This window comes from Zeugodacus cucurbitae, chromosome 3 (assembly GCF_028554725.1).
Source record: "Zeugodacus cucurbitae isolate PBARC_wt_2022May chromosome 3, idZeuCucr1.2, whole genome shotgun sequence".
Lineage (NCBI taxonomy): Eukaryota > Metazoa > Arthropoda > Insecta > Diptera > Tephritidae > Zeugodacus > Zeugodacus cucurbitae.
Window position 1 is genome coordinate 23,832,540 of NC_071668.1, and position 25,383 is coordinate 23,857,922.

The 25,383-nt window shown below is 34.7% G+C and overlaps 1 protein-coding gene across 1 annotated transcript in view; it reads right to left on the reverse strand.

The window, feature by feature from the left end:
• The window catches only part of LOC105214813 (protein dachsous), a 226,728-nt gene that overhangs the window by 192,852 nt on the left and 8,493 nt on the right, over positions 1 to 25,383 (reverse strand). Inside the window, exon 2 of the mRNA XM_011188472.3 lies at positions 2,288 to 4,407. Within this exon, the coding sequence (XP_011186774.2) occupies positions 2,288 to 4,216 (1,929 nt within the window). The 5' untranslated portion in view covers positions 4,217 to 4,407. The remainder of the gene's footprint in view (positions 1 to 2,287; positions 4,408 to 25,383) is intronic.

The window sequence follows — 25,383 nt, forward strand, 5'->3', positions numbered from 1 at the left end:
AAATCACGTTTAAAGTTTGGACCTTGTACTTCCAAGCACTCTGAAACGCCTTTTCAAATTTTTCATTTGCTTGTAACTTTGAAAATATTCACCGGAACGATATGAAATTTTCTGTGTGTATTCTTAAATATATGTATATTAAGAAAATGAAATAAAAAAAATCGATATTTTGAAAATTCTAACTGTATATAACCCTTTAAAAAAATCGCAGGGTTGCCACCCATGTGAAATTTTTTAGTAAACTATTTTTTTTTTAAATACGACTATCCGTAGATTATACGAAGTTCCGAAAAATAAAGAGTTAAAGTAGCTGCGGTTTGAATGTATTTATCAATGAAAGTTGCCGCTTGTTCAAGTCTTGCAATTCATTAAAAATTATTCGAAATGTTGTCATCTTTATGAATTTTTTAAGCAGAAAAATTTTATGTATTAACCCACTACTACCCAAACAGGTTTAAGAAATCCACAGACGGAATTTATTTATCATTGAGAATTGCCACCTGTACAAATATTTTAATTTAGTAGAGTTCAGAAAATAAATCAATTATCGCAATCTTTAAAATTAATTAATATTGTTTGAAAAGGTCATTTGTTGCAAAATGTTTGAAAGTGTTGCCACCTGTTTTTATTTTTTATATTAATTATTCTTTGCATTAATGGATAAATGAAATGGAATACAACAATAAGACGAGACGAAATTGATTTGAAAAATATTTGTGTATCCTAAATAAATAAAGGTTGCCATCTGAATCATAAAACGATTACAAACAAATGTAACGAATAAATTTAATGAATTCAAATAAAATTTATTTTGAAAATACTACGTATGTATTGAAGCGTTAGAGTAATAAGATCAGTAGTCTAACTACACCACTTATATCATTTCAATAACCAAAATTATCCCTTTCCTTACTGAGTTCAAAATTTCCTATATATGAAGTCATCGGTTACATCATCGCGGTTACCCGAAATTAACGTTGGAACACTTCATACCCTGCCTATATCATTTCCACATAAGCATTTCAGAAATAATAAAGACACGAGACATACTGGACAAATAGAGGTTTAGATATTATTACCAATCGTAATCCAAATAGAACTAGTTACGAAAATATTTATTCAACTAAAAATCAACCCGATATTCTTCCAACACTTAATTTTCACATCTTATTCACAACATTTTGGCTTAGAGTTCATTGGCATGCAGCAATTTCACGCCTCTTTAACCATAACCCCCACTAATTTGCACGAATCTCTTGCAGGTCAAACAGAGTTCACACAACGAACAACCAACAACAAAAAGCGACGCATAGTTAGTGTTATGTTAAGTGCTATGTATCTACACTTTACGGTACTGCTCCTCTTACTACAATAGGAAAATGCGCACATAATCATTTGATGATGAATGGATTAAAACACAATAGCAATTTGGTATTGAAAGGCAAATAACACCCACGGATGAGGAAAACACGCGGCACAATACCCAAACAAAGTGTTCGAGCACTTCAAAATTTTCGAATTACAATTTTATCTGCTTGATATCCACTGAGTGCATTCTGCTGTAAGTACTTACGCACACATACCTCATAGTTGTGAGTGTTTTGAAACTGAGTTATAACTGACAAATGTCATTTGCTTGTCACAATCGCTTGTGTTGTTGTTGCTTGGGAACATAGGATTAGTGTTAGATATCCGTTGAGATAGCGTGAACTAAGTTCTCACATCAACTTTTTATATGGCTTTTCGTAGATTGATGGACAAATGAGTGCGCGGACTTCATTTTTATTTCTATTTACACATTTTTATTTTTATTTTTTGCTGCTTCGGTTGAAGTTTACTCACTTCTACATTTTTTTCTTGCCTTCAGCTTTTTTTTCATACGCTGTTGTGAGCATTTTGTCGCTTAACGCTTAACTATTTAACGGCTTAAGAGGTTTTAAGTGTTAAGTCCGAGTTTTATTACGTCCAAAGCTAATTGAGTGGAAATAATGGTAAAAGTGCAAGCGACCGCACAAACAAGCGACCATGCCGATCGACAAATTTGCTCAACAAACATTTTAAAATGCGCATTTATGGTACTAACAATTATGACATTTCTAATAGCGCCCCCAGACGCGCAATTGGCTACAGACGTCTCATTTTTTTCCAAAGCTGTCGAGCCACATACGACGGCAGACTGCCTATTGGTTTGCCTATGCCTTTAAAACCAACTCGTCATTAGAGTTTTGCCAGCAGAACTAAGCTCCTATATAACTATTGACCACAAACCAAGCTTTATGACACTTACCTTGAGTATACAGCGTCCGACCGGCTCGTTCTCTGCTACCGAAACATTATAGAAGCTTTGATCGAAAATCGGTTCATTATCGTTGACATCGTGTATGGTCACGAGCACTGTCGCAGTCGATGAGAGTGGTGGATGTCCATTGTCCTTGGCGATGACCGTTAACTGTGGCACCGGTTCGGTTTCGCAATCGATATGCGCGCGCGTCGTTATCAAGCCGGTATGCGAATCGATTTGAAACCATTCGGCATGCGTTTCCGGCGTATCGGCGAGCGCGTAAATCACCGCGGAGTTATTTCCTTCATCGCGATCGTAGGCGGACACCTGCAGGACGGATGTGCCCGGATCGGCGACTTCCATCACATTGGCGTGATACGTTTCATGCTCGAACTCGGGCGCATTGTCATTGATGTCCGTGACGCGTAGATAAATGGTTTTTGAGGCATGCAGTGGTGGCGTGCCATTATCCGTGGCCACAACGCTGAGTGTGTAGTTCGACTGTGACTCACGATCTAGCGGCTGTGAGACAATCACCAGATATATAATGTTATCACGTGTATTCAGACCAAAGTGTCCATCGCCACCGTTCAGTGTAACATTTACGTTGGAGTATTCAGCCTTCGAGTCGGGATCGTTAACAGAGATGCGCGCAACGATCTCACCGGGCTTCGCCGACTCGGAGATCTTGGGTGTGGCGTCATCACTCAGAAATATTACGTTGATAGTTGGTAGATTGTCATTGACATCAGTTACGCGTATGGACACAAAGGCAGTGGTCTCCAATGGCTGTTCGCCATGATCTTTCGCCACCACTACAAGTTCGTGCAGCTCCTTGGTCTCGAAATCCAACGGTTTATTGACCGAAATCAAACCAGTCTCCGGATCTATGCGGAACATTTTGTCTTTGTCACTCTGCCGTCTGTTTATCGAGTACTCGACTAGCCCATTTTCATCGGCATCCGTGTCTGTGGCATAAACCTGCAGTACGCTCGTGCCAACCGTTGCATTTTCGGGCACAGTGGCAAAGTAACGACTCTGATTGAAAATTGGCTGATTGTCGTTGACATCTTGTATCGTTATATTCACAGTCATCTGACCACGCAAAGGCGGACTGCCGCCATCCAAAGCTTCAATCACCAGGCTATAGGCTGGAGTCGTTTCGCGATCGAGAAAACCGTTAATTTGCAAGTCCAAATACAACACATCATCACGTTCGCGATGCGACGACAAACGAAACGCATTATTCACATTACCCGACACGATATTGTAACGCTGTGTATTGTATTGACCCAAGTCCAGATCACGTGCTGGATTCAACGTTCTCTTCACATCACGCGGCGTATTCTCGGGAAATTCGATATTCATTACCGGTTGCGGAAATGTCGGCGCATTATCGTTCTCATCCAAGACACGCACTACAACGCGCACATTTTCACCACTTAACGGTATCGCCACCAAACTATACGATGCACGCGTCTCCCGATCCAAATACACTTTAGTCCGTATCTCACCGGTTGTATGATCGATAGCCAAATCGGTATCCACGCCACTACCCGGTACCGGCACGATCAGATAGGGCGGCCCGCTATCGACGCCATGCGAGAACTCACCGATAAAACCAATCTGATGTCCGATGGGCACTCCTTCGGATACCTCGAGTTCTCGGACATGTTCGGCTGACACGCACGAGGAGGCGAGCAGACAAATCGTCAAAAGTAAGCTGTAAGCGTAAAATGAGAGCTGTTTTTGAGTGCGGGTGCTTTTGTGTGTATTCAAGTTGTTGTTGCAAGCTTCAACTCCATTGGTGATTCTGCGTTTAACATACTGTTCGGATATGTGCGCTTGTGTGATTGTCTTCAAATTTGTCATATCAAACTGTTGTACAGCTCGTTGAGAATTGCGCATTTTCATATTTACTTTATATTTCACCATTTTGTGTGGAGTTCTTGGTGCCGCCTGCGCTACTCTCCGAAGAGCAGCTCAAGGTGGTTTCTTAGTATGTGATTAAAGCTACTAGTGGCGACTAGTACATTCTCCACTGCTTACTTATACTTGTCCTATGTCTTCATTATGCTGATATATCAATAGAACATGCTCGTTTATGACATTGTAGAGAATTTAATCTGAAATTAAGAGAGAAATTTGATTAATATAATTTTAGAATGGAGTTTCAGTGGTTAAATTGGAAAATTTTATAAGGTAAAAAATAATTTTGAAATCAATAGATGTATAACTCTTTATATGAGAAAAGCTGAAAAAGTAAAGTTTTCAAATTAACAATGTTGCCACCTGTTTGAAAACTTAAATTCGCACAAATTTGGTAGCAAAGCAATTATAGAAAATTAAAGAGATCTAAGAAAGCTTTCGGGTGATTTTTTTTTAAAAATGAGTTGCCACCTGTTTGAAAACTACAAATCACAAATATTTACAAGACAAGGAATTAATCAAAATTAAACAGATCTAAGAAGTTTCCAGTTGAAAACTTTTTGAAAACGGTTGCCACCTGTTTCGATCAAATTATAGTAGTATTATAAATGAAAAATAGCGCTATATTTATGAAAATAATGTAAAATTATCTGAAAATATATTTGAAGTAGAAAATTTATAAAATGAAGCATAACAAGTAAGGAAGGGCTAAGTTCGGGTGTAACCGAGCATTTTATACTCTCGCAATTTATTTATTTAACTTTATTTATATTATATAATACACAATTTGACCCACATATTCGTCATATATATTGTATAAAGTCCATTGAAAGTTGGAAACCATAATATTAGGTTAGAAGCACCGAGGTCTTCGTGTTCGAAATATGGGGCCTTAAAAACCTATGGTCCGATTTCGGCGATTTTTAGAATGGGGCTGCCACACTATAAATACAGTATTTGTGCAAAGTTTTGCACCGATATCTTCACTAGTGCTTATTATATATATTGTAGTGTAAACGATTCAGATCTTCTTCAAAGTTCTGGTATATAGAAAGTAGGCGTGGTTGTGAAGCGATTTGGCCTATTTTCACAACATATCATTGGGATGTAAGGAAACTATTACAAACCAAGTTTCATTGAAATCGGTCGAGTAGTTCCTGAGGTATGGTTTTTGACCCATAAGTGGGCGACGCCACGCCCATTTTCCATTTAGTAAAAATATCTGATTGCAGCTTTCAATTGCCATTTCTTATGTGAAATTTAGTGTTTCTGACGTTTTTCCTTAGAGAGTTAACCCACTTTTAGTAATTTTCAACCTAACCTTTGTATGGGAGGTGGGCGTGGTTATAATCCGATTTCTTTCATTTTTGGACTGTATTAGGAAGTGGTTAAAAAAAACGACTGCAGAGAGTTTGGTTTATATAGCTCTATTAGTTTGCGAGATATGTACATAAAACTTAGTAGGGGGCGGGGCCACGCCCACTTCCAAAAAAAATTACACCCAAATATGCCCCTTCATAGTGCGATTCTTTATACCAAATTTTATTTCAATAGCTTTATTTATGGCTTAGTTATTGCACTTTATGTGTTTTCGGTTTTCGTCATTTTGTGGGCGTGGCAGTGGTCCGATTTTGCCCATTTTCGACAGCAACCTTCTTATGGTGCCAAGAAATAAGTGTGCCAAGTTTCATCAAGATATCTTAATTTTTACTCAAGTTACAGCTTGCACAGGCGGACGGACGGACGGACAGACAGACATTCGGATTTGAACTCCACTCTTCACCCTGATCACTTTGGTATATATAACCCTATATCTAACTCGGTTAGTTTTGGGTGTTACAAACAACCGTTATGTGAACAAAACTATAATACTCTCTTTAGCAACATTTGTTGCGAGAGTATAAAAAGATTATTATCAAAACAAGAAGAATTTAGAACGTGTTGCCAACTGTTCGAAATTAAAAAAAAAAAAAATCAAATATATATATCAATATTGGTATCAAATGAAATATTTTTTCGAAATCAAAATATTATTATAACGGCTAAAATATATTATAAATATGTCAACTCCAAATTCCTCAATATTAACTCATCATATTAACTATTTATACACAAAACGAATAACATTTGTTTGCAAACATGTTTCTTTCTCAGTTCTTGCCTATCAGTTCTATAGCTTTTCATCAGAGTCATAAATAAAATCTTGTTGCCCGCGCACACTGTCAATTATCAATCAAAGAACACAATTCTTTTCGAAATCAACACAATATTTACATACACCAAAGATGGCAACGAATGAGAATCACAATCATAATAGTGATCATAATCGAAAAGACTGAATGACATTTAAGATATACAATTTCAACAATCAAATGTGCATATTCAAATATGTATGTATTTAAAGATGGCAAAGTCATTTATAGTGAGTATTCTTGTTTGAGAATGAATTTTGAGACTTTTGTTTTGTTTTTGTATTATTTAAATGATTGTCTAATAACACTAAATTGTTCACCATATAAGAGCAGCAATAATAGACTACTATTTAGATATTTTTGTGTCAGACTCATATCGAGTGATATTACTGAGTCACTAAAAGATGTTAATATACATAGAGAATAACTAATAATGAAACTAAAAGTCTCTTATAAAGGCATTTGACAAGATATATATGTACATATACATATATGTAGACAGAAAGACAGGATGAGAATCACGTGGAATTGTATGTAACATTTTCAAAATAATTTCAGATCAATGCCTTCCGAAGGTTAGGTTAGGTTAGGTTTGTAGGCAGGTGTGTGCAAAAACAGAAGATCTCACTTAGACAGCCTGGCGCTCTCCATTGTGATACCAATAAAACTCCCTGTGGATCAAAGACCTTTAAGATTCAGCAAAACACTTGGAATCTGTTACAAATTTCTTAAGACGGCTAAAGTCGATTCTATCCAATTCGCAAGGATCGCCGAGAAAGGGCCTGCCGAGGTGTTTCAACCACAGTCTGGCAAAACTGGACAATGAAGAAGGAAATGCTTAGATGATTCCGTTCCAGTTATATAGTTCAAACTGCAACAGGAAAGCTTTTCAACTGAACTGTTGTTCAAATCTATATGATATGATATGTGATTATCCAGTCCCAGCTATAATAATTTACCACTAAAAGAAACTTTAGAAAAAGTATTTTTCAACTCTTCCTCATTTCGAATTCTTTGTAAAGTTGTATTGTTTTTTTGTTCCATTCTTACCCGATTTTCAAGGGATATCAATCATCGTCCTTACCACATGGAATATAACCATTCCCTCTAAAAGAGCGAATTTATTTCAACAGCAAAATATGTACAACAGTAATAAATACAACAATAATCAGTACAAATTCACGAAAAGATATACTGATTTTATACGATTCCAGTATACGTTGCTAGTATTCTTGCAGAACAATTCGTAGCCAACACCAGAATACCAAGCCGAACAACTCGCTTGAGGACGAATTAGGTGAATTCAAAGAAATCTACCTGAATGCTACCAAATTTGTGTAAGACATGAAGAAACAATAAAAGGAAGGTAAACCAGAGGGAACAACCGTCAAAATAATAATGCTGAAAGAACTAAACTGAACGAACGTAAAAGTGTTACGCACAGTTAAAGCAATACAGCGAGTTCAAAGCGAAGTGTGGTTCAAAGAATGAGATTTAGAAGCACGAAAGTTGGTAGAAATGTCGGTGGTTTGCTAAAGAGAAGATGATATTAAGATGATGATTAAAATAATACAATTTGGTATGTCCGGTTTAGGAGATGGTTGCTTAGTAGAAAATTTAATAAAAATATATAAATTAAATAGAGAGATTTTATTGTAATAAAATTTATAAATATATAATATTTTCAATAAAATTTTGTGGAATCAATTTTTTTTAGTGATTTAATAAAACCTTAATGTAATTTTCTAGTTTTTAGCAAAGTTTTATAGCTGCAAACACTCGGAGTATTGGACACTTTAGAGCTCTTTTCAGAGATTTCGACATGTTTTCAACACTCCAAAGGCTAAGAAGAAACATATAGCATGCAAAAAAATAAAACAACAACAACAATGTTAGCTCGACATTCAGCCGCTACTAGAAACATATCAATTTAGTTTTCCCTCGAAAGTGCATACATACATATATAAACACAAACACATACTATTATAGTTTAGAAAACGCTTGTAAGCACTTTGTTATGCCTTAGAACAAAATTCCACGGAGATCTTATAAAATAATGTTGTATTCATGTCTACAACTATAATGCAGCCTAAGACTTGTTGTTGTTGTTATGTTGATTGTGATGATTTTGTTGTTTTTTTTGTTGTTGGTATCGGTGATGGCGTTGGCGTTGGCATTGGCGCTAGTGCTGATAAAGATCTCAAAACGGAAATATGTAATGTGCAACAACAACAACAAAAACAATAAAAATAATGATGATGATTATTGCTCTCAAGGTGCTTAGGCAGCTAGAAACACACAAGCAAACATACAGATATATGCACGTATATTATTTTACATGCGTGTGTAGGAGTGCTTGTATTATGAAAGTATGAGTGTGCATAACTCTGTATGTATATTCAGCAGTCAAAAGAAAATTCTAAAAAAACACAGGCGTTGATCTACAAGTTGCCGACAAAAGCTGGAGAAGCGCATTTTCAAATTACAACAATTTTGAAAAGTCACGGTCATGGCTGTGGCATGCATTCTCCGTGTGCAACACAGCGTATGCGTGTGTGTGTATGTGTTTGTGTACAAATTAAAAACAAATTAAAAGTATTAAAATACAAAATGCAATGCCACTATGCGCCTGTCACTTTTGCCGCTGTCCAACTGTCCGACTGTTGATTTCTATAATTGATAAATGAGTTTTTCCACACTACAGGCGCGCTTTGCAACTGCAAGGCAGTCACTCAAACAGCCAGCCAAGCAGTAAAATAAGAACAAATTAATTTTTTTTCAGCTTCTAAGAACAACTGTTTCTAATTATAAAACATTGTTAGTGCGTATGTATGCTAGTTGATTGTTCGATTTAATCAGTTGGCTGTAAAAGCAGCGCGGGAAAATTACATTTGGTTTATAGCAGACAATCAACCACCAAACACACTCGACGCAACTGATAATATCAGAGAAAGTGGCGCTGGGAAAAAGGTGTTGTGGAAAACAAAATTTAGACAAAGAATTTCTATAAAAAACAACATTTCACTATTATTTTTATTGAGTGAAATAATCGTTTTTCTAAGCATTAGTAAGCTTAAATTCAGCATTGACGCTGCATAATCCAGCCTCAAAGTGATCTCTGCAGGCACTTCAAGTTTCAACCTTTATGAATTGCATATATTTATTTTTAAAAAGTTGAAGCACATAATCACACTTAATTGCCTAGGCACGACACGCGTGAGTGTTTCACTTAATATGTTTGGGGGTTTGCTTGTACTAGGAGACCCATGCGCCGCTTTGTTGGTACTACTTCTTGTAGAACACATTCACATGAAGAAATTATTATTTCCACTCCGTTTGAGTACAGCATAATTAAAAATTCTGCCGATTTGATACACAGTTTTTATAAAATAAGAAATAATTTAGAATAAATTTAATAATAAATTTTATGTATGTTGGATCTGACATAATCTTGAACTTATGGAACACTCGAGCGAAGGAACAGTAGACACTGCCATAAACCTTCTACCATACACTATGAAAGTTGGAGTAAAGTAGAGAGCTCAAACCACCCATAAAATACCCTTTTAATGATCATCAGTAAAAAAAAATTTAATCCAATAGATGGAGCTGTTGCTGAATAGTTTATTTCATGAAAAAATGCGTCTTAGAAAAAGGCTTAGCCTTGCTATAATAATTATATTTCAAAGGGGGCAGCTAAGTCTATTGTTTTCTTAGCTATAGCCTCAAGAATCACTAAAGTTCTGGTTCGGTAGTTATAACTTTGTAGCTAGCTTCTAAAATTAATATTAAATAAATATTACCCTAAACTATTAAAAAAAAACTCTGTTCATAAAGTTATCCCCTCTAAAGAGTTATGGAATTACAAAACATAAAATTAATCAAAAGTTAAAGAATATGTTACTTATAGTGCTGCTCCTAAACGGGACTGTTCAATCGGTGGTTTGAAACGAAATGTTGCCTACCTTTAGGCGGAAATCTTATTTATTTCATAAAGTGTGTATTTTGCAATGAAACAGAATATTTATTAAGTTTTTTTGGTAAAAGTATTCTGATCAAAGTATAGTTCAACCTTCTATAAACGAGAAGCAACAAACTGAAATTTAAAATTTTGTATTTATAAGAAACTATTTAGTTCTCTAACTGAGACTTATATTAAAATATTGACGTATATAGAAATATGTCACAGTAGATCAAAGGTGGCTTTGTTTTTTGTTTTGGAATAACTAGAAAAACCCAAAAATTTGTTTAAGACGAATTAAAATTATTTTCATAAAATCTAATCCAAGATTAGAAACAGTGTTGATAAAGCAGAGCAATAAATTGTGTAATAAACTCGAGTTAGTGATTAAACGTGAATGAAGTGTTAAGACTCCAAAACATCTTTACCAAACACTGTCGTTTCATAAATTATTCATAACACACTTGGTACATAAAATTATCGCCGGCTTCTTTACTATTTGTTTATCTGCAATTTTTTGTGAGTTCCGAAATGTGTATTTTATTTTTTACGTCTGACAGCAACAGCATATAAAAAGTCAAATTAGTCGGCTTTAAAAAGTTACGTCATACAGTCGGCTCGTACTCGCACATAATAGTTTACTTCTATTAAAGTCCTTATCCAGCTATTTGGCAATGACTTTGAATTTGCAGTGCGACCGTTAGACATGAAAGTGTGCGGAAATGTCAGTTGGAATGTTGTCATAACATCAATAATTGCATAATTTCGTCTTTTTGTCGGTCGCAAAAAATGTTGCAGCTGCTTTGCCACGCACACAAATAACGGCATGTGATGGCAATAGAAATGAAATAGAAGCGGCAATTGATGCGCTAGACATGCAAAGCTTCAGTTGCATGGAAGAGTGAGATCCAAGAAGTGAAGCAGAGTTCTTCAGAACCACAGCAACAACAATAAAGTTACTAACAAGTAATCAAAGAGCGTGTAGTAGTTGTTATCTTTTCTTGATTGCCGGTTAATAGAGTGTTAGTTATAGAATAATAGTAAAAAGAAGCATTTTAGAATAGTTGAATTTGATTTTGAAATAACACCATTCGGAACTTAGCGGTGTTCTGAGGTTCGTATTTGTAAGTGGTCTTGAGTAAACCTTATAAGCTTTCATCAATAGGCAGAACTTAGATTTGTCAAATTTTAATTTTCATGTGCAACCCTGTATCTCCTCAATCTTACTTTGAGGTTAGTTAAGAATTGTTCGAAACTACACTACTCTTCAGACACCCTAAACTCTCCAACTACAAGCACCATATACCTTGTATGCGTTGCACTGCGTCGTTAATGGCAATATTTACTAGTAAATTACAAAAAAAAACGGCAAACAAAAGCAAAAACAACTCAAATAATGCATCTTCTGCGTTTCGTTCCTCAGTCAAACTTAAGTACATACGCACGCACAACGTGTTCTAATCATTAAAGAAAAGCCAACAGTAATCTCGCATCTTTACTGTGGCAACACGGTACGGATGATTGAAGGTAACTGCGCTCAGAATGACAACAACAACAACAATTACAACAACGAAAGTAAAGTGATTGCAGCTTGTTGTTTGGCAAAGACTTTCCATGCAACCAAGCAAAGGAAGCTAAGACAAATAGGAGCGTGCATTTCCGTGGCCAGTAAACCTCCTCCTTCTCGAGTTTGGCATTTTACAAGCGTACGAAGTTGAGTGCGTTGAAAACTATTTATATACTCTCGTAGGTGCTTACATACATACATACATACATACATTTACTTGAGCATATGAAATTTAGTAGTTTGCCTTCGTTGTTTTAAGGCAATATTTGCGTTGCGCATGCTCACACTGTGTTCACACTAGATGGCATTCTACTGACTGCTTTGGTCATTTGACGTGTGTGTCTTAAATGAAGCTATTATGAGTTGAGTTTAAAAATAGAAAATATATAATTATATTGCTTAGTCTCAGAGACAATTTAAAGGTGTTCGTTATAATAATATAATTTTAGTAAAAATTTAATTGAAGTCTCTATCTCCACTCTTAGAGAAGTGATTTCCCTCAATGGATCTATTTATTCATCACAGGAACTAGTAAGGATAAATTTGTACCTACAAAAGTATATTAATTAGTTGAGAATTGTTATCATTTACTTCTAATTCTGAAATAACAATTTAAAATGTCTCTATTCTTAACGTAATTATCCCTGATGAGTTATCTAATTAAATAATTAGGAAGTAAATCAAAACTTATAGAATATGTGATTTGGCAGACAATGTTGCCTACCAATAGGCGAAAATCTAATTAACTTTAAAAACTCTTTAAATTGAATGACCTTCGACCTTTTTGATAAAATTTTCTCCTGTAAAACACTTTAACATAATATGAAGATTATAAAAAATAAAAAAACGCTACAACAATAAAAATATATTAACCAGGTGAGAATTGTTATACTTTTCTTCTAACTTTTAAGAAAATTCTACATAAAATCTCTCCAAGTACTACAAGATCTTAACTGGAAGTTGCTGATTAACGACAATGAACTTCGAAAGGATTTACTACAAATTGTGAGGTGTCTCATTCTCATTAAAGTCGATAACTAAATGAATCAGAAACGGAGATTATGCAACCGATATATCCGATTTCAAGAAATTATAAGTATGTACATATATTCTATTAACCCGGCAGCAGTGACTCTAGGTCAAATTGAACTTCAAACCAAAAATCTTTAAAAAATCCTCTCTGCAAAATTATTACTTCATAACTACAATGAAAAAATAATTGTTTATAATTAAAAAATGTCTTATTAAGTGTCAAGAAGATTTACGGTAAACATTTTTTACTACTTCCAACATTTCAAAATATGCAGCCAATCGTAGTAAGTATGCCCCAGGTTTTAAGCTAAACCTTCTCTTAATTAAGTTACTAAATAAATGCTAGGAATCCATGGAATTAAAATACAACTTCTTTAATAAATAATGCCGCCTTTAAAATGAAAATTACTGCGTAGCGCCTGCAGGAATTGCTAACGGCAATTTATGTACATAAAAAGTTGAACACATTTAATAACCGCTTCATTTCGTTACACATTTCGAATTTGTATTAAAAATTTTAATGAACAACAACAACAACTCAAATGTGCTTGGCAAGCAACTTAGCAGCAAATACTGCAACGGCATAAAGCGAAATTTGCATTAAAATCATCATAAATATAGAAAACTAATGCTTGAAGCGTCCATGCAGCATGCAGTGTGCCGCTTGAGGTACAATAAAATGCGAGAAGCGCATAGAAAGAGACTAGGGTTCAAGTGAAGTTGCAATTTTGCCAGTGTTTAGTGGTAGTAAATATAGTATTGAAGAACTATATAGTATTCATTGGGTTTGAGTTGATATATCAAAATTAAATTATATCAGGCAAATATTGAGTTGAATTAATATTAAATAAATAAACTGGTATAATTGGTATAGACTGGTTTAAGAACTGATAACAAAATGTTTTAAAACATGATACAAAACAGGTATAAACAATTTATAAGACTGGTATAACTGGTGTAAAAACTGGTATAAATTTTTAGGCATAAACTAGTATAAAACGCATACCAAAATGCTTTAATAATTTGTACAAAGCATACTAAACTGCTAAAAAAAATTATTAGTCTGGTATAAAAACTGGTATAAACTTTTATGCAACTGGTATAAATATTAAAATCAATCTTACAACTATGATCGGCATCTACAACTTGTCCATACTGCTATGCATTTGTGCCCTGGGTTCAAAACGAAAACCTCACTGCAGTGGTAATAAAAGCAAAAGCTTCGTAGTGAAATTTTATGCATAGCAACATTTCGCTAATGTTGCAAATGACTGCTCAGTTGTGGATTGGCGGCTTGACTGCTTGACTGCTGATGCTGAAAATGATGTAGCTCCGGCAACAAAAGCTAATGCAACAAACAAGTGTGTTTATATGTGACTGCAAACGTGCAACTGCGCGTCTGACGACTGGCTGGGCAGCAAGCAAGTACAAGCAACAACTGTGCGCCCAGTCAAATTCATTAGGTGAAAATATTTCATTTCACAAACAAAATTTACGAGCAAACTCTTAATTACAATGCTAAGTACATGCTTATCACACAATGGCCAAGGAAATATGAAACTAAACAGCTTCAAAGCAATGGACAACAACACCATACAGCAATTCACAAGAACACAAAGCAACATACAACAACGTAGCAATACAACAACAACACAGTAAAGCAACCAGTTAACATTAACTAACTGCAAATTCACTAACTGACCGACTGGCTGATGAGTGCTGAACGCGGCGTAGTACTCGTGTTTTCCACTGCGTCAGAGACATAAATCTTGGCTGAGGAGTTTTTCGTATTGCCACATGCGCGCAAAAGCGTACAACTGTCGAGAATGCCGACCCCACTTGAATACACTTGTCTACACTGTCTGTTGTTGGCTGTGAGCTGCAAAATTTTTGCCATTTTCGCCGAAAACTAAACAGCCGAAGGGTCAGTCGCAGTGGCGGCGGTAATAATGCGCACTGCAACAAAAACAACAACAACAACAACCAGCTTGCATGAATAGTTAATATCTGTCTGCGATGGTAGCATAATGACAGCGCTGGTGGCAGCGGTGATTCAATTGGCAAGGCAGCCCTGTCTGCACAGGCTGTCAACGCGTGGTGGCGGCTGCGGTCACACTCGAACGGTGCTTGGCAGCGGCAAAGCTGTAAAATTCATACAACATTCGCAATAAAATCGCAGTTGCGGCAGGAAATTAGCTGCTAGATAATGACAATAACAATAACAACAATAACAGTAGCAAGGCCAGCGCTTAACTGCAGCAGAGAAGCAAAAAAAAAAACACAGCAAACAAAAATAAAAAAACAAAAACAACAATGTAGTGATAGTTATGTGTTTGCAGACGGACATTCGCACGAAGCGACACGAAGCTGCACTTGCCACATAACGTTGCTTTGTTGCAGCAAAAGCTTTAGAGAGTTGTTGCAAGTGAAACTGCTAAATAGCAAAATCAATTTCTACCAAATAATTAACTCTTCATCTTCTTCATCTACTGGGACCCACAACCTTTTTTCGCTTTTTCAAATACCGTTTTTTATTACACTACAATTTGTTAATTACCAAAGTTGTAATTGTCTTTATTTATTTAGCTAAACAAGCAAATATTTACACACAAATGCATATAAAATATATTTTGTAGTTGCCACTGCGCATAAGTCAAACGCCCGTGTGCATTTAACCCGCTACTGCGCATGGTGCAGTGTCTTGTTTGGAAGAAACAAACTTATAAAGTCGTAAATATGAAAATTGTGGCAGGCGAGTTGTGCAGACATAAACAATAATTAATAGTTGTATTTGCATTAGTATGCATAACGAGTAGCGCGATTTCAATTATATGCATGCGGTAGTGTGGTGGGGCACAGTGGGACATTTTGGAAAAGAATTGAGAAACAAGTTTTACAAATGGAGCTTTATCAATTATTTAGTAACTAAACTCCTTTAACATTAAAAAAACATTAATCTTATATAAATCAATTATATTTGATATCGGTTACAAAAACCAAAAACCTCAAATAATGCATCTTTACTTCACTACTCTACTCTCTTCAAAGAAATTGAACATTTTCAAAGAAAGATAATTCCAAGTTACTTCACTTCAAGTTCATCCGTTTTTTTGAGTTAATTTAGTACTTGACTCTTCACACAAAAAGGCTCATAAAGTCCCCTGGGTGCTTTAATGGGTTAATGTGTATTCCGGTAAAAGTTATCTACAAGTCTCTCCACACTAGGACGATCCTCACTTCACTTTAATATATGACACTTATACTAAAAAGGTCTATAAGATACCCCGATGCTTTAAGGGTTAACATGTATTCCAGAAAAAGAAAAAAGAAATCCCTCTAAAAAAAGCAATAATTTTTCTCCATCCATCGGTTAAATTTGTAAAATCAAAATGCTTTTCATACAATTCTAAATTTTAGATGAACTTATGTGCTTTCAGGAGCTTTTACACACACTAGAGCTTTTGGGAGCTTTTATGCATCGGTCAAATTTGAAAATTTAGAAGGCTTCTGAAATAAATTTCTCCCCCTTCCTTTTAAATTAACTTATGAGCTTTGGCGAGCTTTTACGCTCTTTCACGCTGTTATGAACTTTTTAATAATTAAAGAAGGTTACATCTATTGATATCTTTTCCATAAATTAAAAATAATATGACGATTTACAAACTCAAAAAGCTTCTAATACAAATTTACTCCATTTTAAACCAGCTTTTATGCACTTATGTCTTTTGTGAACTTGCGTCGGTCAAATTTGTGAAATAAAAAAGCTGAAGCAAATTTCTTTCCATTTGAAATGAAACTATGAGCTTTCATAATTTTTTATATGCTCTCGAGCTTTTATGCACTTATGAGCTTTTGAATGTTAAATGAAATTTAGATCTATAGCTATGCTTTCCAGAAAGGAATATTTCTATCTTTTTGTTATCCTCAAATAGAGTTAAACAATATGTAAATTTTTTAATTTTTCTAATATTAATCACCTAATAAGAAAAAGATATCCTCCAGCCACTGTGCACCGCAAAACAAACCAGTGCAGTCTCATTACAACAAACAACTAGTAGCCCACGTTTCATGAGACACCACCATACTTACTGTCATTCACCGTTCACCAATCACACCAAAACTGAATGACAGCAGCGCACAATTAGTGCCACAGACTAAGCTAGCATTTCCACTAAATGCACGGCATACACTATAACGGTATGCATAGACAGTCAGTCTAATATTTAGTAATTTGTCTTGATTGCCTGCGCCATCAGTTGCCATACATTGGCACATTGGCACAACATGCGCCGTCAACTAACTAACTAATTACGACAAAATATTCGCATACAAAGCGTCTAATTACGCATAAATAATATTAATTGTATAGCAGTAACAACAACAACGACAACAGCAGCAACAGCAAGCGTTGGCGCTCATTGCTATGCAGCACGCTCGTGTCGGTAATGTGCAAATAAACTAATGTAAATGTAAGTACAACATGCCACATTAGAAAAATATGATTAAGTATGTAAGCAGCAATTAATTGCAACAATAAAATTACAAAGCATTTAAGTGAGCTTTATGCCAAGTGAACACGCATTTATCAAGGAAGTTCGTTGCTTAAGCCTTTCGTTTGTGAAGATGCGGTTGTTTAGTTGCATATGTTGTTTTGCTATTTTTGGTAAAAACAACTGCAATTCACTTTCATTTCAAAGAATGAAATTAAATATTTACGAAGTTGTATGCTTGTCTTTGGCAGCTCAGCTTGTTTACTCATGCGCGCATGGCAGCGCATTAAGCAGATTAACACATGCGTTCCGTTCTAGTACTTCGCGCCGGATTACCTAGACACACATTCTTTAAATGCAAGCATAAACATATATATATATGTATCTGTATAATTATATACACATGATATATATGTATCCCCAAATGCTGTTACCCATAGTGCCACAAATGTATGTTTTCCACATTGTTACACCGAAAGCGCAAGTATGAAAAGCGTATGTGAGCTCATGGAAATAACTGTAGCGTTAAGTAACGCTTCAATTGCGCTGAGCATATGCACGTAACGTATTATAACGTTTTTATTTTTCTTTGTACTAAAATGAAAGTGTAAATTAAACAAATTGGCGCAAATCGCGTGTTAAAAGTACATTTTTGTGGAAAAAGTTTGAAGCAATTTAATGCTTAGTTAAGCACCAACAACTGGTATTGTATTTAAGTCAAATATTCATATGAATTTACATAAAAATTTGGACAATTAGACATGAATATTTTTTTGGAATTTTTAGCTATTAATAACTTGCATAGAATGCGATAAAATAACTAATATAGTATTCAAACACTTAACACGATAATTAAAAAAAACACTTCTATAATTTAATTCAAGTTAAAAAAGATCTCTCAAATTCAATTAAATTGACTGATCGGCACTAAAATTTTTTTTATTTGAGAAATTTAGTCCTTAATTAAAACCTATTTTACCAAGCAAAATGTGACTAGCTCATTAGAAAGTAATTACTAATTGAACATTTCATTGATTTAAAGTCTTATATAATTGCGCAATTAAATAATTATCTGTTACTAAATGTATAATAGTGCAATTATCTAAATTTCAATCATTGATTAATTATTAATTAATTATATGAAGATTGATAATAGCTAGTTTAGCTAATTAAAAACTTATTCAGTTCTACCTTAATTAGTTGTCAATTTGTGCTTAATTATGTAATTACCTAATTTAATTTATTTTATTTATTCATGCCATTAACTGGTTGAAAATAAACACTGAGTTATGCAACTGATTTATTGAAAAATTATTTAATTTTTTTTTCAGCTTCATTGAAAGTTATTAGTTAATTGCGCAATTAACTAATTGATTTGTGTAATCGAGCACTTAAGTGAGGTGAATTTTTTTTTCTTTAATTGTGCAATCAACTAATTGTCAATTAGCGCTTAATTGAGCAATTAAATAAATTATTTTATAAATTAAATGTCATATATTTTATATGTGGCAAATTTATTGCATATAAAATTAACAGTGAGAAAACATATTACTGAATTTTAAATGATGAGAAAACTAACATACCATAAATTTAATGTCTATACTGATTACATACATATTAATACTTGAAAGAAAACTCCAACTACTACTTCATTTATTTATGAAATTTACACTATTAATTAACCAAATTATATTAAAAATTCTAAAATTCATTTTAAATTATTAATTTGAAATATCATAAATTGTGTGTGTATGAACGACAAATATAATTGCTTAATTAACTACTAATTAACCATTATTTTAATATATTTAATGCTGGAAAAAAATGCATTTTTTAACTAAAATTTCATAAACGGAAAAAGATTTGGAAGCATTGCGAAAGCAGATACTACTCTTTATATTCCAAAATTATTTTTCAAGAGTTTCAGATGTCAAACTCTTTCATCACACATTCCCACTTAAGCGAAAAGAATGTCGCCAGTATCAGCGGTGGCTTAAAGCAAACGCCGCGCGTCAAAGTCAACCTACGCAAATCACCGTATCCACCAGAAACTGAAATCCGCTTGGAAATGTGCCCAACATTATACATACCAGAACACCATAACAAAGAGAGACAAGTACCAAATGTTTAACGCAGAAAATTTGCCTGGAATGACAGACATTAATAAGCGTGTTACTTTCTGCACCACAAAATCAAGTGGCAACGCACACATCCCATCGTCAGCAGACATTCACTCAGACACAGCCGCCGCACGCAGCAACAACATCAAGTGAAGTGAAGTGAAGTGAGGCAGTCAAGCAGTCAAGCGGTCAACGGAAGAGACATATTCATGCACACCAGCCGAACGATGTGTTACTCTTATCACTTGCAACAACGACAAAAATGTAAATGTGTTCAATGTGGCAAGTTACCAGAAAACCAGAAACGAAGTCACTGTCAATTAAGCATAAACAACAACAACAAAAAATACAAAAACAAAAACAATAGTTAAAGCAATAACCGTCTGGCGACAACGACAGTGATGGCAAATAGTACACAAACACATACACACACATGTATTTATAGGCGTAAATGTAAATGTAGCGACGAATTCAGCCAACCGCACAGTAGCGAACGCAGAAGCTGTCAAACGAGTTTTTCGCATAGCGTCATATTTAAAGCAAAAACACGATTCAACTAATTATTTTGAAGGAAAATGTAGCAACAACAAACACACCAACCAACAGCATTGCCTGTTGTCTGTTGTCGCTGCTAGAAGTGAAGTGGTGAGGCGTTAGCGCTATTTGCCACAGCGACGGCGACAGCGGCAACGGACACTTTTGGGTGTCAACACATTGGCTAATTATTTTTATCAATTATTTTGACAGTAAAATGTCAACGTCGCAAGCGTTGAAGTCGCGTAGAGGTGGCAGTGTTGTTGTGGCGCTGATATATGTTGGTGTAACGAATATTCGCATTTGACGGATGCATATTCTTTCAGATAAAATACCTCCATATAAAAATATGCATAATATCAAAAAAATATATATAAGATTCTTTATTTAAATATATAATATACATGTATATGACTCATTTACTTCCACCAGCAGCACCATTTTCATGGCATTTTGCTAAATTACATTTTAATTGGTTATTTCTGTTGTCGTTGTTTTTTCGTTTTGTTCATCTATCATAGTCGCTGTTGTGTCAAATTATGTATTCGTTTTACATTCGAATATGTCGAAAAATGATAATCAATTAAAAATAGATTTAAGCTGTATGAAAAAGCTCGTTTCTAGACAATTTTTTTTCCGGGCAGGAAATACATAAATTTATGCATGATTTGATCACGTGTAGAATTTGTTTTCTTGCAGCCAATCGGATGTGTTTAATTAACATGCAGTCAGATATTTAAAAATTTCAAAGAAAGCTTTCATTATACTATATAAGAATAAAAAAATTGCAGTTAAGAACTTTGCTTCTCGGAAGCAGTGAAGTCAAAGCTTTTATGTTTATAAAAAATAAATCTGAAATATCAGATACATTACTGCAGAAGTTGAACCGAAAATACCCTTAACATATCAATTTTCCTATGACTTCACCACACTCCAGCTTCTGATTCTCCAGCTTATTTACAATTTACAAAAAAAAATAATTACATTTTTATATAATTCTGCAATTAACTAATTACTAAATTAGTGCTTAATTGTGCAATTAAGTAAGTATGAGCATCCAAAAGTTTCTACAACTTCAAGCAACATTCACCAATTATGACCTGCTGCTGATTTTCCTGCTGACAAGTTGGAAAACGTTCTAGCACTGAGATTAAACTAAATTTCAAATTTTACAATTTGCTTTAATTGAAACCAATCCTATTATAATATATCTGAAATCATTAATTAAATCTATTTATTTTATTAAGTATTTAATTAATTACTAAATTAGTGCTTAATTGTGTAAGTAACCAATACGAAAATTGAAAGTCAATTAATTTGATTCAAGAAATTAAGAAATAAACTTAAAGAATGATCAATGAGAAAACAAAATATAACTAAATTTAAATAAAAATAGTGAAGTGGTGGATCTAATTGAAGGTGGCCAGAACCGAAACAGCAGTAGTATAGTGGAAGTTCTTTTTCCTCTCGCGATATACTTCGGAATAACTAGATCTGATACAAGCGAAAGATTTGATATTGCGAGTAATGCCTTTGTCGTCGGTTATCTCAAGGTCGGTTTGAAAGTTTTGAATATCCATTTAGCAATAATGCTATAAGACATATAGCTCTCTAACCTCAATCGGTGTTGCAGAATTTGCATAGAATAAGGTGGGACAGACTACTATTATGAGTAGGAATCCACTCAATAACTCCTAATCTAACTCCAAGATCCATCCAATTTTCAAAACAGTCCTTAAATATTACAGCTGGTTCTCAGCTAGTCTTTGAAAAGGTAAAGACATCTCATATCGAACTAATATTTTAAATTGATATCGCAAATTTGTCTAATGCCATGGTCTATAATGTATACTGAATGTTTTTTCGACCTCAGAACCATCATTTGAGGTGAAGGTTTTTTAATGGAATAAATATACAAAATGTAATTCCACCCAGGTTTCCTCTCAACAATATATATATTTGGATTCCCATTTATAACTATATACAAACTTCGCCCATATCGCTGAACACCTAGACACCAACGTACACTTTCTGTTGGCACGTTAAAAGGAAACTGGCCGTCAGCGACAACCATGCAATAATAAAACAGGAAAGCCGCTATAGTTAGATATCTCAAATACAAAAATCGTCTTTTAATAATCTTAATTAGTTCAATTTCTGCGCGTCATAATTGCGATGTCTGTCATATCGCGGCATTCAAGTTGTTGCTGTTATTTTTGCTGGTCGTAGTTTCACATTGGCTAGCAAATGAAGCAGACTACCAGCCCAGGAATTGCATTGATGACTGCTAAACAAAAGCCAATCCCAGTTAGCCAGCATTGCAGCAGCGTGAAGGCAATCCAGAGTCTTGGCGGCAACACCAACTGACAGCGCACTCATATCTTATCACTTTTGTGGCTTGCAACAGTCAAGCAAGTTGCTAAACACAAAGCAGTACGAGGAATATTTTGAGCATATGTGAGTTTGTATATTCTATATTCTTATAGTAAATGGCAAGTGAGCGTTACACGACAACCGCAACACTCGATTCAGTGTTCAGTTCCAAGAGATGTTAACAGTGTTGACGTTGACGCGACGTGCAACAACATCCTTCAGAAATATTTAAAGGCAAGCAAGCAGTACAGGGAAAATATTTCAAAACACCTGATGAGTGGCTCAGGTAGAAAAAAATTCTAAACATACAAATTAAAAAAAAAAATTAATTAAAAATTTAATTTAAAAAAATCACAAATAACTTTAAGAATCAATACAATGATAATATAGGCTACTTAGACCAGTTTCTCTCATTGGATATCATCGATTCGTCACTTCTCTGTTCTCTGAATTCTGCTCTCTTGCCAGAGTTTATTTATGAAAAATCTTATAAAAAGTTATTCAAATATAAAACCAATTCCCTGGAATATGTGAAGACTTCATGCCTCTTACTCTTTTATCATCATACTATTATACCAGTCAATATGAATTAATCGAGTTCAATGTTCAATTGGATATTTTCCAAGTTTTGTCGACTAATATAATGATTGGAGTGAACCTCATTTAGTCATGATACATACCCATACTAATGAATCACCTCAGATAATGTTAAGGTATAACCTTAGCTTAATAAGTAAATGTATTAAAACATATTTTTCCAGACACGGCAATCGAATTAGTTCCAAAAAAAAAAAATCATGTTTTCTCAACAAGCTTTCACAATACTCAACAAACTATTATCCAGGTGATATTACCGTCATTATAGATCTATAAATCTGGACTTACTAGACCAGAAATTGTTCCATATTTTCAAAAAACATTAACCCTATTTATCTTGACTTTGTACACCGAAAGTACTTAGTACTTCGAAACGGTACTTGAAAGTAAGATCTGATGAGTATGGTGCGAAGAGAGAATTTTGTGTGTTTTAGGGTTAGTAGTCGAAGATAGTTGTAAGAAGTGGTCATGGAACACCGATTAGTTTAAAAAAATATAAACCTGATTCTAAATTAACAGTAACTTAAGTGACTCTCTTCACTTCCATTCTATTAAATATTTTATTTTCATCCCTTAGATCGTCTACTATTCTAATTTTACATACTGAAAATCCTAACCAACTGTGGCGTGGTTAATTGAGTTAGTCCATAAAAATAAATATTGACAATAACAAAATGAAAACGCCATAAAAGTGTAGGTGAAAAAAGCGTCCGTGCTACTCATAAATGAGTGCAATAAAAGAGAATATAAAAATAAAATAAAATGTATATTATTTAACTATAAACGCATTCAAGTGTTGACTACTTTAAACTAAACTTTATTGCAAAATCTACTAATGCTTTAGCTAAAGTGCAATATGCGCGCGATTTTGAGCGCAATTAGCCATTTGAAAGCAATGAAAATATATAAATATTGAAAGGCTTGTTAATAAAAAATATATTTGAAAAAGTGTTTGCGATGTCTGCGTGCCAGCGCAGCTTGTGGTAGACGACTGAGCAAAGCCATTCAATTAAACAAACATTAAGCTATTCACACACACTTGTAAATAATTAGTTCAACATAATTATAATAAATGTGCAAATCTCTATGGAAAATCAGCGATACTAAACTGTTGTAGAGAAAACTGAAAGTAAATGAAAGGAAAGCAGAGAAACAGCGCGTCTAAGATGAAATCGCAATCGCCAAAACAATGGTGAGCCCAATAAGGTCTAACTGCTACACATATGGTTATATTTGGCACTAAGTTGCGTAAAACGCTATTACTGCTATGCTAGATATATAAGAAAGCATGCATGCGCATGCGTATGATTTCGTGTAATTTGCGCACGTTGCACGCTGCGCATGTTGCACGTTGCACGCGTGTGGTCTACGACACCAAAAAAAGCCCACACCACACAGCATATGCCCATAACCATTGACGAATTGTTGGAGTGCGCGCGCAGTCGCGGCAAAGCGCCAGTGCGGAAGAGATCGCAACGATCTGGAGTCGTGCGTGCGCCATCAGTTGCAACATTGAGCATGCAACATTGATAATCTGGCGCGGCTACAGACGCAGCACTCACTCACTTACAACTGTGTGTGTATGTCTGTATGTATGTTTGGTTTGCATTTAAGCGTAAATGCAGTGTGTAATTTCTGTTATTTGTTAATCTTAATGGCTGCGTAGAAAAGTTACATTGCCGTCCGCACTCCGCGACGCTAGGTGGCAATTTAAATGACATTAGGCGCATTCAACAGAGCAAACAATGAGCTTAATATACAAACATAGCGAGCATTCTACAACTGCAGACGGCATTAAGAACGTGAGGGCCTCTAGGAAATTTTGAGTACAGATTCTAATTACACTAAGATTGAGGTTGAAATGAAGAGAGAGACTATGGCTATGGGAGACGTCGACTTAAAATCAACTGATGCAATCAAATATCAAAACACTCCGTCTCTCTGTACCTATCAAAATCGATTTCCGTCCTTTAGATCGAAGAGCTAGATATTGTAAGATCAATTATGATCAACATCGAAGTTCAAAGAACATCTTTTAGTTAAGACGATCAGATCAAGTTACTAAAATCGATAAGAACCAACTCCAGACTCGAAAAAATATAGGTAGATTCTTGTCGAGAGATTTCGTGATCAATCTTATGATCGTAGTTTAACTTTTGTTCGTTCAAAATCAACATTACAACTAAGATCTGATTATTGTGACTTAGATTAGTTTAAGTTAGGTAAGGTTGTATTGCTCTTCCAGAGAGGGAAACACACTTGGACAATGAGAGCCGTTGAGAAGTCATGATCATACCCTTGCTTAGG